The sequence below is a fragment of the Dictyostelium discoideum genome (genome assembly GCF_000004695.1).
Source record: "Dictyostelium discoideum AX4 chromosome 2 chromosome, whole genome shotgun sequence".
Taxonomy (NCBI): Eukaryota; Evosea; class Eumycetozoa; order Dictyosteliales; family Dictyosteliaceae; genus Dictyostelium; species Dictyostelium discoideum.
Genome location: NC_007088.5, coordinates 1,671,894 through 1,686,723, shown reverse-complemented (window position 1 = coordinate 1,686,723; position 14,830 = coordinate 1,671,894). Strand labels below are relative to the sequence as shown.

Below are 14,830 nucleotides of genomic sequence, written 5' to 3'. Positions count from 1 at the left end.
TGTCCATTTATAAAGAAAACAATTAAATTAACATATTTCCAATTATATGAAAAAGTATGTGAATTTTCAAGAGTACTTTTAAATTTAAATATATCAAAAAATGATAATGTTTTAATTTATATGGCAAATACATTAGAACCAATAATTGCATTGTTATCATGTGCTCGTATTGGTGCAACATTTATAGTATTATACGATGGTTATCCAGTTAAAAGTTTGATTGATAGAATTGACACATTTACACCAAAATTAATTATTACATCAAATTGTGGTATTTTAAATGATGAAATTATTACATTTACATCAGATTTAAAAGATGCAATCCAATTATCAACTTTTAAACCAAATCATGTTATTACTCATTTTAGAAATAATGAAGATATTGAATTCAATGATAGTATTATTATAGGAACCATACCAATCATACCAAATACATTAGATTGGGACAAAGAAATTCAAAAAATAAAAGATAATAATCAAAAACCATTCTATGAATATGTACCAGTAGAATCAAGTCATCCACTAAGTATTTATTTCCCAAGTGGTACATCTGGTAATTATAAAGCAATTGTAAGAAGTAATGGTGGTAGTATAGTTGGACTGGCTTATAGTTGGTTTAGTTGTATTTCTAAAAAAGATGAAACAGTTTACCTTTCACACTCAAGTATTGGATGGGCTACTTTTCATTTGGGATTATTTGGATCATTAGGACTTGGAAATACAATGGTGATGTTTGAAGGCGACATTATGAAACCAATTCATTATGAACATTATTTATGGGCAACTATTGAAAAACATAAAATCAATACATTTTTAACATCACCAAAAACAATAAGATACCTTATAAAGAATGATCCAGATGCTAGTAAAATTAAGTCAAAATATGATTTATCAAGTTTAGTTTCAATTTGGACATCTGGCGAAGTTATTGAACAATCAATTCCTGAATATATTGAAAGTAAATTAAAATGTCGTTCATCAAATTTATACGGTCAAACTGAAAGTGGTTGTGCACTTTTATTTAATTATAAAAGAATAATTACTAAACAGAATAATACACTAATTAATCCAACACCATTTTTAAAACCATCAATATTTTCAGAGGATGGTATTGAATTACCAGAGAATCAAGTTGGTGAAGTTGCATTCAAATTACCATTACCACCAAGTTTTGCAACAACATTTTATAAAAATGAATTACTTTATAAAAAGATGTTCAATAAATTTCCAGGTTATTATAATAGTGGTGATTTAGGTTTTAAAAATGAAAATGATTATTATGGTATAGTTTCAAGAGCAGATGATCAAATTAACAGTCGTGGCTTTTATGTTCTATTAAATGAAATTGAAACATCAATTTTAAAACATCCATTAGTTTTGGAATGTTGTTCAATTGGTATTCATCATCAAGATTTAGCCAATGTTCCAATTGGATTATTAGTTTTAAATCAACAACAACCAGATAATTCATCATTATCATCATCATCATCATCATCATTAATTGATTTAAAAAATCAAATTAATGAAATTATTAAAAATGATATGGATTATTATTCAGAATTATCGAAAATTATAATTGTTCCACAATTACCAAAAACAAAAACTGGTAAAATTCCTAGACAAATCATTTCAAAATTTTTAAATGAACCAAACTATCAATTACTGGATAGTACATTTGATCGTAAAGTTTTTTACTCTATAAAAGAGTTATATGAAAAAAATCTTTAGATTAATTATTTTATGTTTTATTATATGTTTTATTTTTGATTTTAATTTTTTTTTTTTTATTTTTTAAAAAAATAATAATCATAAAATTATAATAAAACTTAATTTATAAAAAAAGTATAAAAAAGACCTTTTTTATTTTTAGTGTTGAATTATCCATATAAATTATTTGTTTTTATAAGTGTTAAATAATTGATATGGATAATTGGACACTTAAAAAAAAACAACCAATAAAAAAAGGAGTTTTCAATAAAATGTTTAAATTAAGTGACCCTTTCGATTATGAAAATGATTATAATTACTCTCAAATAAATCCAATTTCATTTTGGGACGAAGTTGCAAAAAAATATGTTCACTGGTATTTATATATTTAGTAATTCAAAAAAAAAAAAAAAAGAACTAACAAAAACTATTAACACATATAATAATACAAAAAAAAAAAAAAAAAAAAAAAAAAAAAAAAAAAAAAAGGGATAAAATGTATGATAAGATTTATAGTAGTGATGGAATGTATCCAGATTGGTTTAAAGGTGGAGAATTAAATACATGTTATAATGTTTTAGATAAAAATGTTAAAAATCCTGTAAAAAGAGATCAAAATGCATTAATTTATGAATGTCCATTTATAAAGAAAACAATTAAATTAACATATTTTCAATTATACGAAAAAGTATGTGAATTTTCAAGAGTACTTTTAAATTTAAATATATCAAAAAATGATACTGTTTTAATATTTATGGCAAATACATTAGAACCAATAATTGCATTGTTATCATGTGCTCGTATTGGTGCAACATTTTCAACTTTATTCGATGGTTATCCAGTTAGAAGTTTAATTGATAGAATTGATAAATTGACACCAAAACTAATTATAACATCAAATTATGGAATTTTAAATGATGAAATTATCACATTTACACCAAATTTAAAAGATGCAATCCAATTATCAACTTTTAAACCAAATCATGTTATTACTCATTTTAGAAATAATGAAGATATTGAATCCAATGATAGTAGTATAGAAACCATACCAATCATACCAAATACATTAGATTGGGACAAAGAAATTCAAAAAATAAAAGACAACAATCAAAAACCATTCTATGAATATGTACCAGTAGAATCAAATCACCCATTAAGTATTTATTTTTCAAGTGGTACAACTGGTAATTGTAAAGCAATTGTAAGAAGTAATGGTGGTAATTTAGTTGGACTGGTTTATAGTTGGTTTAGTTGTATTTCTAAAAAAGATGAAACAGTTTACTTTTCACATTCAAGTATTGGATGGATTTCATTTCATTTGGGATTATTTGGATCATTAGTACTTGGAAATACAATGGTGATGTTTGAAGGCGACATTATGAAACCAATTCATTATGAACATTATTTATGGGAAACTGTTGAAAAACATAAAATCAATACATTTTTAACATCACCAAAAACAATAAGATTCCTTATAAAGAATGATCCAGATGCTAATAAAATTAAGTCAAAATATGATTTATCAAGTTTAGTTTCAATTTGGACATCTGGCGAAGTTATTGAACAATCAATTCCTGAATATATTGAAAGTAAAATAAAATGTCGTTCATCAAATTTATACGGTCAAACTGAAAGTGGTTGTGCCCTTTTATTTGACTATAAAAGAATAAATAGTAAACAGTTTAAAACACTATTTAAACCAACACCATTTTTAAAACCATTAATATTTTCAGAGGATGGTATTGAATTACCAGAGAACCAAGTTGGTGAAGTTGCATTCAAATTACCATTACCACCAAGTTTTGCAACAACATTTTATAAAAATGAATTACTTTATAAAAAGATGTTCAATAAATTTCCAGGTTATTATAATAGTGGTGATTTAGGTTTTAAAAATGAAAATGATTATTATGGTATAGTTTCAAGAGCAGATGATCAAATTAAAATTGGTGGTTTTGATGTTCTATTAAACGATATTGAAACATCAATTTTAAAACATCCATTAGTTTTAGAATGTTGTTCAATTGGTATTTATCATCAAGATTTAGCCAATGTTCCAATTGGATTATTAGTTTTAAATCAACAACAACCAGATAATTCACCATCATCATCATCATCATCATCATCATCATCATCATCATCATCATCATCATCATCATCATCATCATCATCATCATCATCATCATCATCAGCATTATCATTATCTTTAATTGATATAAAAAATCAAATTAATGAAATTATTGAAAATGATATTGGTTTTTATTCAGAATTAACAAAAATCATATTTGTTCCACAATTACCAAAAACAAAAACTGGTAAAATTCCTAGACAAATCATTTCAAAATTTTTAAATGAACCAAACTATCAATTAAAAGATAGTACATGTGATCGTGAAGTTTTTTACTCCATTAAAGAGTTATATGAAAAATGAAAAAATATTCAGATTTGATTTTTTTTTTTTTTTTTTTTTTTTTTGTTTTATAATAAAATTATTGAAACTTATTTTATAAACAATACAATAATAAAGTTTTTTTTAATTTCTTTTATACATTATTATTTTTATTTTTATTTTATTCTATATTTATTTATTTTTATATATTTTTATTTTCTTTTTTGTTGTTGCTCATAAAACTTTCTTTTCTTTTCTTCTTTTTCTCTTTTCATTTTATTTTCCAACTCTTCATATTTTCTATCTTCATTTCTTGCCAAGAAAAGAGATTTAGATTCCTCTCTTTGGAGATCATCATGTCTTGTTAACATATTACGATCATCGAAATCGTCATCGTCAACATAACGATTTTTACTTTTTCTAATCTTTGATAAAAATGATTTAACTTCTCTTTCATCTTCATCATCATCATCAATAAAACTATCATCATCCTCTTCTTCCTCTGAATAATAATCATCTCCTTCATCATCTGAATATCTATCACCTCTACTATTATTATTATTATTATTATGATTATTACTACGTTGACTATTTCTATTATTATTATTATTACTATTACTATTATTATTTTTATTACTATTACTATTACTATTATTATTTTTATTATTATTATTATTATTATTATTTCTACCACTATACGGTGATGAAGATGAATTTACTTTTCTAGATTTATTATATTCTTTATCACCAAAATAATCATCATTATCACTTTCATCATCAGAATATTTACTATTTCTTTTACCTGATGTTTTGGATGATACTGATGAAGAGGTCGGCTTTTGTGATACTGATGAAGAGTTTGAAGTGGATGTTACTATTGTGGTTGGTATTTTTTTTGATGGTGCCTCTAAAGGTTTTGAAATTAATGGTGCACCTAATAAATTTTTTGTTGTAGTTGGTGATGATGTTGATGATGATGTTGAATCATAATTATTAAATGCAAATCTACCATAAGTAGGTTGAACTTTTCTAACGTATGCATTACCACTATTACCAAAATTCATTACTGCTTGAGTTGATGGTATTATTGCTACTTTTGGTGCTGATGGAATTAATGCTGGTTTTGGTTCTGGTCTTGGTGCTGGTTTTGGTGCTGGTCTTGGTGCTGGTTTTTTATTTTGTGTTGTTGATTTAGATTCTGATGCTGTCGATTTAGATGCTGTTGTTGATGATGTAGTTGATTTATTATTATTGTTATTGCCGTTGCTGTTAGATGATGTTGATTTTGTTGTTACATTTGTTTTAAATAAATCTGATGAAATGTTTGATGTTGATGTTGATGTTGTTGTTGATCTACCTGTTGTTGTTGTTGTTGTTGTTGTTGTTGTTGTTTTTGATGAAGACATTGATGATATAGGTTTTGGAGAGGAGAAGGAAGAGGAAGAGGTGGTAATTGGCTTTTTTTTATTACGATCTTTAATATCCTCTTCATCATCATCCTCATCATCTATTGGTACATCCTTTTTCTTTAATGGAATATTCCAAATAAAACTACTCTTATCTATAATTGGTTTTGGTGGTGTTTGTGATTTCTAAATAAAAAATAAAAATAAAAAATAAAAAAACAATTAGTATTAAATAAATTTTACAAAACAAAAAAATAGATAAATAAATAAATGAATAAATACTTTTTCAAATTGTTGTTTAGTTTGAGTTGAACCTTTTGTCCTTCTAACAGGTGATCCATCGTCGTCATCATCATCATCACCACCTCTTCGATTTCTAATTGTACCATTACTTGGTTTTCTTACAGTTTGTTTCTTCTCACCAAGTACATTTGGTTTCTTTCTAACTGCATTTTGTAAAAGTTGGTCGCTAGCTCTGTATCTCGTATCTATTTCATCTCTAACTATTCTTTTTTCTAAAAGTGCTGGATCGAATTTATATGACATTAAAATATATAAATATGATTAATAAAAAGAAAGAAAGAAAAAGTAAATTATTGTGGTTTGAAAAAAAAAAAAAAAAATGAAAAAAAAAAAAAAAAAAAAATTTTAAAAAATCAAAAAATATTTAGAAAAAAAAAAATAAGAAAAAAAAAAAAAAAAAAAATTATAAGAAATTAATTTTTAAATCTAAATTTAGATTATTTCAAAAAAAAAAAAAAACACAAACATTTAATTTTTTATTTATTATCAAAACATTTTTTTTTTTTTTTAATTTATTTATTTTTCGTTTATAAATTTTATAAATACAATTTTTTTTTTTTTTTTTTTTTTTTTTTATCTATATGAATCATAATCATTATAAGATGAATAATGTTGAATATTATTTGTATTAATATTAATATTATTATTAAAATGTAAATTATTATTATTATTATTGATATTATTATTATTATTATTTTTATTAGAATTATTTTGATTATTTAATTCATGAATTTCAATTTTAAATTTTTGTTGTTGTAGTTGATAAGAATTGATAATATGATTTTTAATTAATTTAGTCCAATTATTTGTACCACCAGAATACCAAAGTTTATTAATATTTAAATCTTGATTGAAAGTATGATTTAGGAAATCAGATTTAGCATTACCAAAATATATGGAATCTAAATTCCTGAGTATGAATTCCACTGTAACATTCTCCAACTGCTTTGAATTACACTGTAATGAAAGATTTAAAATCTCTGAACAATTATTTAAATCGATATGATGCCATAACGAATATTCACATTCTTGAATTATATCTTGAACCTCTAAAAAATATGCTATCTTCATCACTGATTTCGCTACCACCTCTGACGATAAATTCGAATTTGAATGAATTCCATAAATCCATTTAGCAATCTCATAAAATGTTTCATATAATTCCAATTCCAATTGCACGATTTGTCTATCACCATAATTTATATTTGAAATTATTTTTTCACCAATTCCACTTAAATTTAAAAATTCTTTTTCAAAACCTGTACTTGATTTTAAACCATTTCTACCATCACCACTATCATCATTATTTATCGATTGATTATCAAGTATAATTTTTAATTTTGGACATCTTGAAACACAAATTGATCTATGTAAATAAAAATTTGGTTTATCTTTACATTTTATTATTAAATCTGGAAACATATTTTCATTATTAAATAATTTTGAAATATCATTTTCTAAACATTCATTAGAATCGTGTTTTAATGTTTCAATTTTTTGTTTTTCTAAAATAATTAAAAACATCACATATTAGTATTATTATTACTATTATTATTATTATTATTTAATTGCCTATGTAGGTATGATATTTTACCAATTTTTAAAGTTGTACAAATTTTTGTAGATAATTCAGAAACTAATTGAATTTTTGATTTTTTTAATTTTAATAGAGATTCAATACCATGATTATTGGCAAAGACTCTCCAAAGACGGCGATTGTATTTTTCAGATAATGAGAAACTTAAGACACAGTAGAGGATGAATATTTGGACTTGAGTATCTTTACTACTGATTAAACCGAGTAGAGGTTGCAATGTGACCCAATTGAAGGATGAGGGTAGTTCAATGTCGTTGAGATAGTTTTTATTGAATTCTCCAATTACATCTTGAAATATATTCATATGTTGGAACAGTTTCCTATTCTCTTCATTCATTGATAGATTACAAAGTGTATTACAAGATAGAAATTTAATTCTTACATCTTGATGATTCGATCTTTGGATTATGGTTGATAGTAAATCCTTATATTGTGATACTATTTTAATTTGGTTTTGGTTTATTGCACCTTTTTCAAATCGAAATTCACAAAGATTTTGAATTATTGCTGAAGTTCTTAATAAAAGATTCTCATCTTGGTAATTGAATAAACAGCCAATGTAATTCAATATTCTTTCTTCAAACATTTTAATTTTTAAACTCTCTTCAGCCGAAAAATTCCATAATAATGATAACGTCTCTGATCTAACCTTTTCATCTGGTGAATTTACTAATTTGAAAATTGATTTCATTGATCTAAATTTTGAGAATACAATAACCAACATTTTAAAACTTGTACATGAAAAATCATTTAATCCTCTAATACCAGTATACTGAATACCACTATATGTTGAATTTGTTAAATTTAATAATCTAAATAAATAAATAAAAAAAAATAATAATAATAATAATTAGTTTTTTTAAAAATCATAATTCTTGGAAAAATAAAAAAAAAATAAAAAAAAAAAAAGAAACTAACCTATCAATATTTTCTAAAAATGTTAAAGTACTTGGATTTGAATGTAGTATTTGATTTGAAGCTTGAAAATGTGATTCTATATGATTAATGGTACTCATTTTTATTAATTATAAATATTATTACAAGTTCTATAAAAACTATTTTTTTTTTTTGTTTATTTCCTACAATAATGGGTGAGGGGTGGCAGGATTAAAATTATTCTTATTATTTTTTTTTTTTTTTTTTATTTTTATTTTTATTTTTTTTTTTATTATGTTATAGTAAATTTTTTAATTTATAATTTATTATTATTATTATTATTTAGATTTACAAAAAAGTATGGTTTTTTAATTTTAAATTTTTAAAAAACGTCAAGTGGTTTTTTTTTAAAAAAAAGAGATATTTTTTTTTTTCTTTTTTTTTAGTTGGAGTTTAATTGAATGTTATTGCTGTTGTAATGAATTTATTTTATTTTATTATTTTTTTTTTTATTTTTATTTTTGAAATCAATTGATTTTTTTTTTTTTTTTTTTTTTTTTTTTTTTACAACTTCTTAGAAGAGACCTTTTTAAATAATTTAAATCTATAATCCCAAAAACAAAAAACTTTTCTCTTTTTTATTTATTTTTTATTTTTATTTTTATTTTTATTTATTTTTTTATTTTTTTAATTTTCAAAGATTTATTTAGTTTTTTTTTTTTTTTTTTTATTTTATTTTTTTATTTTATTTTTTATTTTTAATTTTTTTTTATTTTAATTTTTTTTATTTTAAAATAATTAATTTTTTAATATTATTGTTAAAAAAAAAATAAAAAAAAAAATTAAAATCTTTTTAGATTTAACATTTTTTGTAGTCCAGATCTAAGTATTAAATAAACGAAAAAAAAAGAAAAAAAAAAATTAAAATAAAAAAAAAAAAGAAAATAAAAAATAAAAAAATTAGGTGGTTGAATGAAATTTTGTGAATCTATTAACAAATGATAATTTATACCAAAGTAAAATAATATTGGTCCTTTTAAAAAAGATCTAATATATTCTCTTTTTATTTTTTTTCTCTCTCCTTTAGGTACGAATAAAATTCGAATAACAAATAATTAAACATATGGAATTAGAATAAATGAAATAGTTTAAATAATTTAATTTTAAAATTTTTAGTATAGGCAAATATATTTTAATTTCATTTGGAATTTTTAAAATAAAAAAATAAAAAAAAATAAAAAATACTAATAATAAAAATAAAAATAATACAATGAAAATAAACTCTAAACATATTTAAAATTTTAAATAAAAAAAATAAAAAAAAAAAATAAAATAAATAAAAATTTTCCCTTTATATTTATCATTTATTTATTTTATTATTTTTTTTTTTTTTTTTTATTTTATTTTTATGGATATCAGAATTAATTCTTAAGATGGGTTTTGGCCCAGGGTCCGGACGTTTTAGTATTGATTTTTTTTTTTTTTTGATTTTTTTTTTTTTTTTTTTTTGATTTTTTTTTTTTTGATTTTTATTTTTTTTTTTCTAACAAAAGTTTTTTTTTTTCCCTCATTATTTTTTTTACCTAAAAAATTTATATTTATTATTTATTTTATTTTATTTTATCTCTTCATTTAATTTTATTTTATTTTTTATTTTTTATTTATTATTTTTTTTTTTTGTAGTCTATAGAAAAAAAAAAAAAAACAATTATTAAAGTGAATATAAATAAAAAAATTAATTTTTATTTAGCAGTGGTAATAATAAAGCCTCCATAATATAAGGGAACAAATTCAAAAAAAAAAATAAAAAATAAAAAATAAAAAAAAAAAATAAAAATTTATAAAATAATAATAATAATAATAATAATAATAATAATAATAATAATAATAATAATAATAATAATAATAATAATAATAATAATAATAATAATAATAATAACAATTATAAAAATAAAAATTAAAAATGGATGACGCTGGGTTATTTGAAAACTTTCTTGACCAAAATTCAATTGATAACTTAAATGTAAAGATGGAACCACAATCACCATCTCCACCATCAAACTATAACCAATCAACTGAGAATGATTTTAAAAAATATAGTATTGGAAATATAAATAATAATAATACAACCACTACAACCACTACAACTACTTCTTCATCATCATCAAATAATAATGGAAATAATAATAATAATAATAATAATAATAATAATAATAATAATAATAATAATGGTAATAGTAATAGTAATAATAATGGATTTGGAATTGGAAATGGAGTTGGATTAATTCATTTACCATCAATGTTTCCACAACAAATTCTATCATCAATTCCAACACCAACTGATATTCAAAATTCAGCAACAGAGAATATTCAACAATTAATTAGTCATTCAACATTTAATCCAAATTCATTATATTATTATGGTAATAGTGGAATTTCCAATGGTGCTAATTCAATTGGTGGTAATCATTCATCATCAAGTATTGGTAGTGGTAGTGGTATCGTTGGAGGTGGTGTTGGTGTTGGTAGTAGTAGTAGTATCGTTGGTGGTTCAAATCAATTATCAAATGATTCAATTGCATGTGACCAACAACCACCATCAATGATGATGAATACAGTTCATCATCAATTAATTAATCATTTACAACAACAGCAGCAACAACATCATCATCAATTACAACAACAACAACAACAACAACAGCAACAACAACAACAGCAACAACAACAAAATCAACAAAATCAAACAAACAATAGTAACAACAATAATAATGGTAATAATAATAGTATCGATTTATCACAAATTCCTCAACCATATCAACATTTACAACAATTACAACAACTTCATCAATTACAGCAATTAAATCAATTACAACAACAAATTCAAGCAGCTCAACAACAAGCACAACAACAAATTTTACAACCAAATAATAATAATAATAATAATAATAATAGTAATAATAGTAATAATAATAATAGTAATAATACAATACCTTTTTCAATTCACCAAATTCAACATCAATTACAGCAACAGCAACAGCAGCAACAACAACAACAACAACAACAACAACAAATTAATGCGAACCAAGTTTTAAATTCAAATGGAAATAGAACTATTTTTATACACTCAAATAATCCAACAAACCATAATATAACAAATTTAACATCACCTGAAACATCCAATGCAAATAATAATAATAATAATAACAATACATCATTATTCCATGAATTAATGTCACCATCATCAACATCATCAACACCATCAACAACAGCAATGGAAACTACATCCTCAACACCATCATCATCAACTTCAATAACGTCACCAATTTTTATAAATCATCCATTTACAGATTCTGGAATTAATTCAACAACTCCAAATATAATAGCATCAATTGGTTCATTTAATAGTAGTAGTAGTAGTAATAATACAAATAGTACTTCATCATCAGCATCAGCATCAACATCATCATCAAATTTAAATCCATTAATTGGTATAACATCACCAACATCAATTACAACAGGTACAGGTACAAATTTTATACCAATGACACAGCCACCATTACAAATCATTGGTGAATTAGATATTATAATCGAACAACAACCACCATCAGATGTTAGAACTAGAACACCAAATGATCGTAGAACTTTTAATTCAGTGATCAGAGTTGTTGGTGATTTGGCAAAGAATAAAGTTGGTGGAGTTTTAGCACAATTGGCATACGCAAATTCAACAACTGAACGTCCAAGTCAATTCATTCTAGGTGGTAATAAAGTTGGTGTAATTGGTAAAGATGGTAAAGTTGCTTTCGATAGTTTATCAATGACTGAAGCTTCAACAAAACATCGTGAAAATGAATTTGTTTTAGAATATGTTTTAATTTCTGATGATAATAGAATTTACACAACAACTAATAATAATAATAATAATAATAATAATAATGCAACAACTAATGTTAATAATACTACCACTACTACCACCACCACTACCTCAACTACTAATAATAATACATCTTCTTCAACAAATACATCAACAATTGGTTTTAATGGTTTTAATGGTAGTGCATTACCATTTATAAAAAGATCAAGACCATTTTATGCATATTCAAATCAAAAAGTTTTATCAAGAAGAAGAAATGTTACATTGAGAACTTTATCATCCAATCGAGGTACAACATTGGGTGGTGATCAAATGCATGTTGTTGGTTCACCTTTTATTAGATGTAATTCATTGAAATGTATTTTTCATACACCACATGGTGATGTACCAGCTTCAAATATCGAATTGTTTAGTGAAAGTGTTTTATTCTTTACATTACCACCTTATCCAATACCTCAAGGTTTCAATTCACCTGAAGGTACAGAATTACCAGTACAAGTTGTAATCACAAATGATGGTAGAAACTTTAGTAATCCATTATCTTTTACTTATATCTATGAAGGTAGTGGTCAAAAACGTTTAAGATCAAGATTTTAAAAATTTTAAAATTTTCTTTTTCCCCCCCTCCCCCTCCTCCCTCGCTCTTTTTAATATTTCATTTTAAGAATTCTTAAAATAGATAAACAGACAGAGAGCATACTAAAATAAAAAAAAAAAAAAAAAAAAATAACCCCCAAGAAAAATTAAATAAAATTTTAATTTACTATTTATTTATCTATTTCTATTTCTATTTTTTAAAATTTTTAATTTTTATTTCTATTTATATATGATATTATTATTATTATTATTAATTTTACTTAAATTTTAAATTTTTATTTAATTTTATTATAAAATTCAGCAACTTTGTTAATATATTCTTCAGTATTTAAGTAATTTGATCTTTTAACTTGGTTTCCTTTGATACAAATTGCTAAATCTTTAGTCATGAAACCAGATTCAATTGATTCAACACATGCTTTTTCCATATCTTGAGCGAATTTAACGAGATCTTTATTGTTATCTAATTTACCACGTTGACCAAGTGCACTTGTCCAAGCGAAAATGGAAGCAACAGAATTGGTACTAGTTTCATTACCTTTTTGATGTTCACGGAAATGTCTAGTGACAGTACCATGGGAGGCTTCACTTGCGAAAACTCCATCAGCATTGGTTAATACTGAAGTCATAAGACCTAAACTACCATAACCTTGGGCGACGATATCTGATTGAACATCACCATCATAGTTTTTACAAGCCCAAACGAAACCACCCTCACTCTTGAGTGCAAAAGCAACCATATCATCAATGAGTCTATGTTCATACCAAATACCCAATTCACCAAATTTAGTGCTGTATTCTCTTTCGTAGATCTCTTGGAAAATGTCTTTGAATTGACCGTCGTATTTCTTGAGAATTGTGTTCTTTGTGGAGAGATATAATGGATACTTTTTATCGATAGCGTATTGGAAACAACTATGAGCGAAAGCAGTGATTGAGCTAGTTGTATTATACATACCCATTGCAACACCTGAACCTTTGAAATCATAGATCACCTTTTTAATTGGCTCGCCTTGACTTGGTGTGAAAATCATCTCTAATTTACCTGGACCGTTAACAACGAAATCGGTGGCTTTGTATTGATCACCATGAGCATGACGACCAATGATGATTGGTTTCTTCCAACCTGGTACTAACAATGGTAAATTCTTACAAATGATTGGTCCTCTGAATACTGTACCATCCAAAATATTACGAATGGTACCGTTTGGTGATTTCCACATCTCCTTTAATCCAAACTCTTTTACACGTGCTTCATCCGGTGTGATGGTTGCACATTTAACACCAATCTTTGCTCTCTTAATTGCATTGGCTGCATCAATTGTAACTTGATCATTGGTTGCATCACGATTTGGTAAACCTAAATCATAATATTCTGGTGTAATATCAACATATGGGAAAATTAATTTTGATTTAATTGATTCCCACATAATTCTAGTTTGTTCATCACCATCCATTTCAACAACTGGTCCTGTTACTTTAATTCTTTTTGTGGCTTTAAAAAAATAAAAAAAAAATAAAAAAATAAAAAAAAATTTTAATATAATTTATATTTATTTATTAAACAAAATAAATATTTATTTATATTCCGAAATTATCTTTTTTTTTTTTTTTCAAAGAAATTTTTTTTTTTTTTTTTTTTTTTTAATATTTACAATAAGATTGTTGTTGAATGAATTTTGATGAATTTGAAAGGATTTTTTTACTAATATTTGAAATCATTTTTATGTATATATATGTAACTTTTTTTTTTTGAAAAAAGATAATAATGATCAAAAAAAAAAAAAAAAAATTAAAAAAAAAGCAAAATTAAAAAAAAAAAATAAAAAAAAAATAAAAAAAAATAAAAATTATTTTTGAACATCAAATGGGAAAAAAAAAACTAAAAAATAAAAATAAAAAATAAATTAAAAAAAAAAAAAATAAAAATATCCTAAACATTGTTATGATTGATTTTTGTAAACTGACCATAAAAAAAAAAAAAAAAAAAAAATCCTATCTTTTTTTTTTTATATTAAATACAATCCAACTAAAAAATAAAAAAAAAAAATCTATTTTATTATCAAATCCTTTTTTTTTTT

At 23.5% G+C, this 14,830-nt stretch overlaps 6 protein-coding genes across 6 annotated transcripts in view; 3 read left to right on the top strand and 3 right to left on the bottom strand.

Annotated features, from left to right (window-relative positions):
- The window catches only part of aslE (hypothetical protein), a gene marked incomplete at both ends in the record, with an annotated part of 2,065 nt that extends 337 nt beyond the window's left edge, over window positions 1-1,728 (top strand). The window contains one exon of the mRNA XM_640197.2: window positions 1-1,728. This exon is cut by the window's left edge and continues 145 nt beyond it. Coding sequence (XP_645289.2) covers window positions 1-1,728 — 1,728 coding nt within the window.
- A 251-nt stretch (window positions 1,729-1,979) lies between these two features.
- On the top strand, window positions 1,980-4,138 carry aslF (hypothetical protein; the record flags this gene model as incomplete). The annotated part of the gene is made up of 2 exons (XM_640196.1): window positions 1,980-2,083; window positions 2,197-4,138. The coding sequence occupies 2 exons, from the start codon at window positions 1,980-1,982 to the stop codon at window positions 4,136-4,138; spliced, it is 2,046 nt and encodes a 681-aa protein (XP_645288.1).
- A 170-nt stretch (window positions 4,139-4,308) lies between these two features.
- On the bottom strand, window positions 4,309-6,048 carry DDB_G0272460 (hypothetical protein; the record flags this gene model as incomplete). The annotated part of the gene is made up of 2 exons (XM_640195.1): window positions 4,309-5,688; window positions 5,785-6,048. The coding sequence occupies 2 exons, from the start codon at window positions 6,046-6,048 to the stop codon at window positions 4,309-4,311; spliced, it is 1,644 nt and encodes a 547-aa protein (XP_645287.1).
- Window positions 6,049-6,378: 330 nt separating this feature from the next.
- Window positions 6,379-8,418, bottom strand: DDB_G0272214 (hypothetical protein; the record flags this gene model as incomplete). Its single annotated transcript, XM_640194.1, has 3 exons — window positions 6,379-7,310; window positions 7,352-8,214; window positions 8,321-8,418. The coding sequence occupies 3 exons, from the start codon at window positions 8,416-8,418 to the stop codon at window positions 6,379-6,381; spliced, it is 1,893 nt and encodes a 630-aa protein (XP_645286.1).
- A 1,823-nt stretch (window positions 8,419-10,241) lies between these two features.
- Window positions 10,242-12,749, top strand: DDB_G0272212 (hypothetical protein; the record flags this gene model as incomplete). The annotated part of the gene is made up of 1 exon (XM_640193.1): window positions 10,242-12,749. One exon carries the CDS (start codon window positions 10,242-10,244, stop codon window positions 12,747-12,749), a length of 2,508 nt encoding a protein of 835 aa, XP_645285.1.
- Window positions 12,750-13,024: 275 nt separating this feature from the next.
- idhM (isocitrate dehydrogenase (NADP+)) lies at window positions 13,025-14,471 on the bottom strand (the record flags this gene model as incomplete). The annotated part of the gene is made up of 2 exons (XM_640192.1): window positions 13,025-14,244; window positions 14,405-14,471. 2 exons carry the CDS (start codon window positions 14,469-14,471, stop codon window positions 13,025-13,027), a joined length of 1,287 nt encoding a protein of 428 aa, XP_645284.1.
- Between the last annotated feature and the right edge of the window lie 359 nt (window positions 14,472-14,830).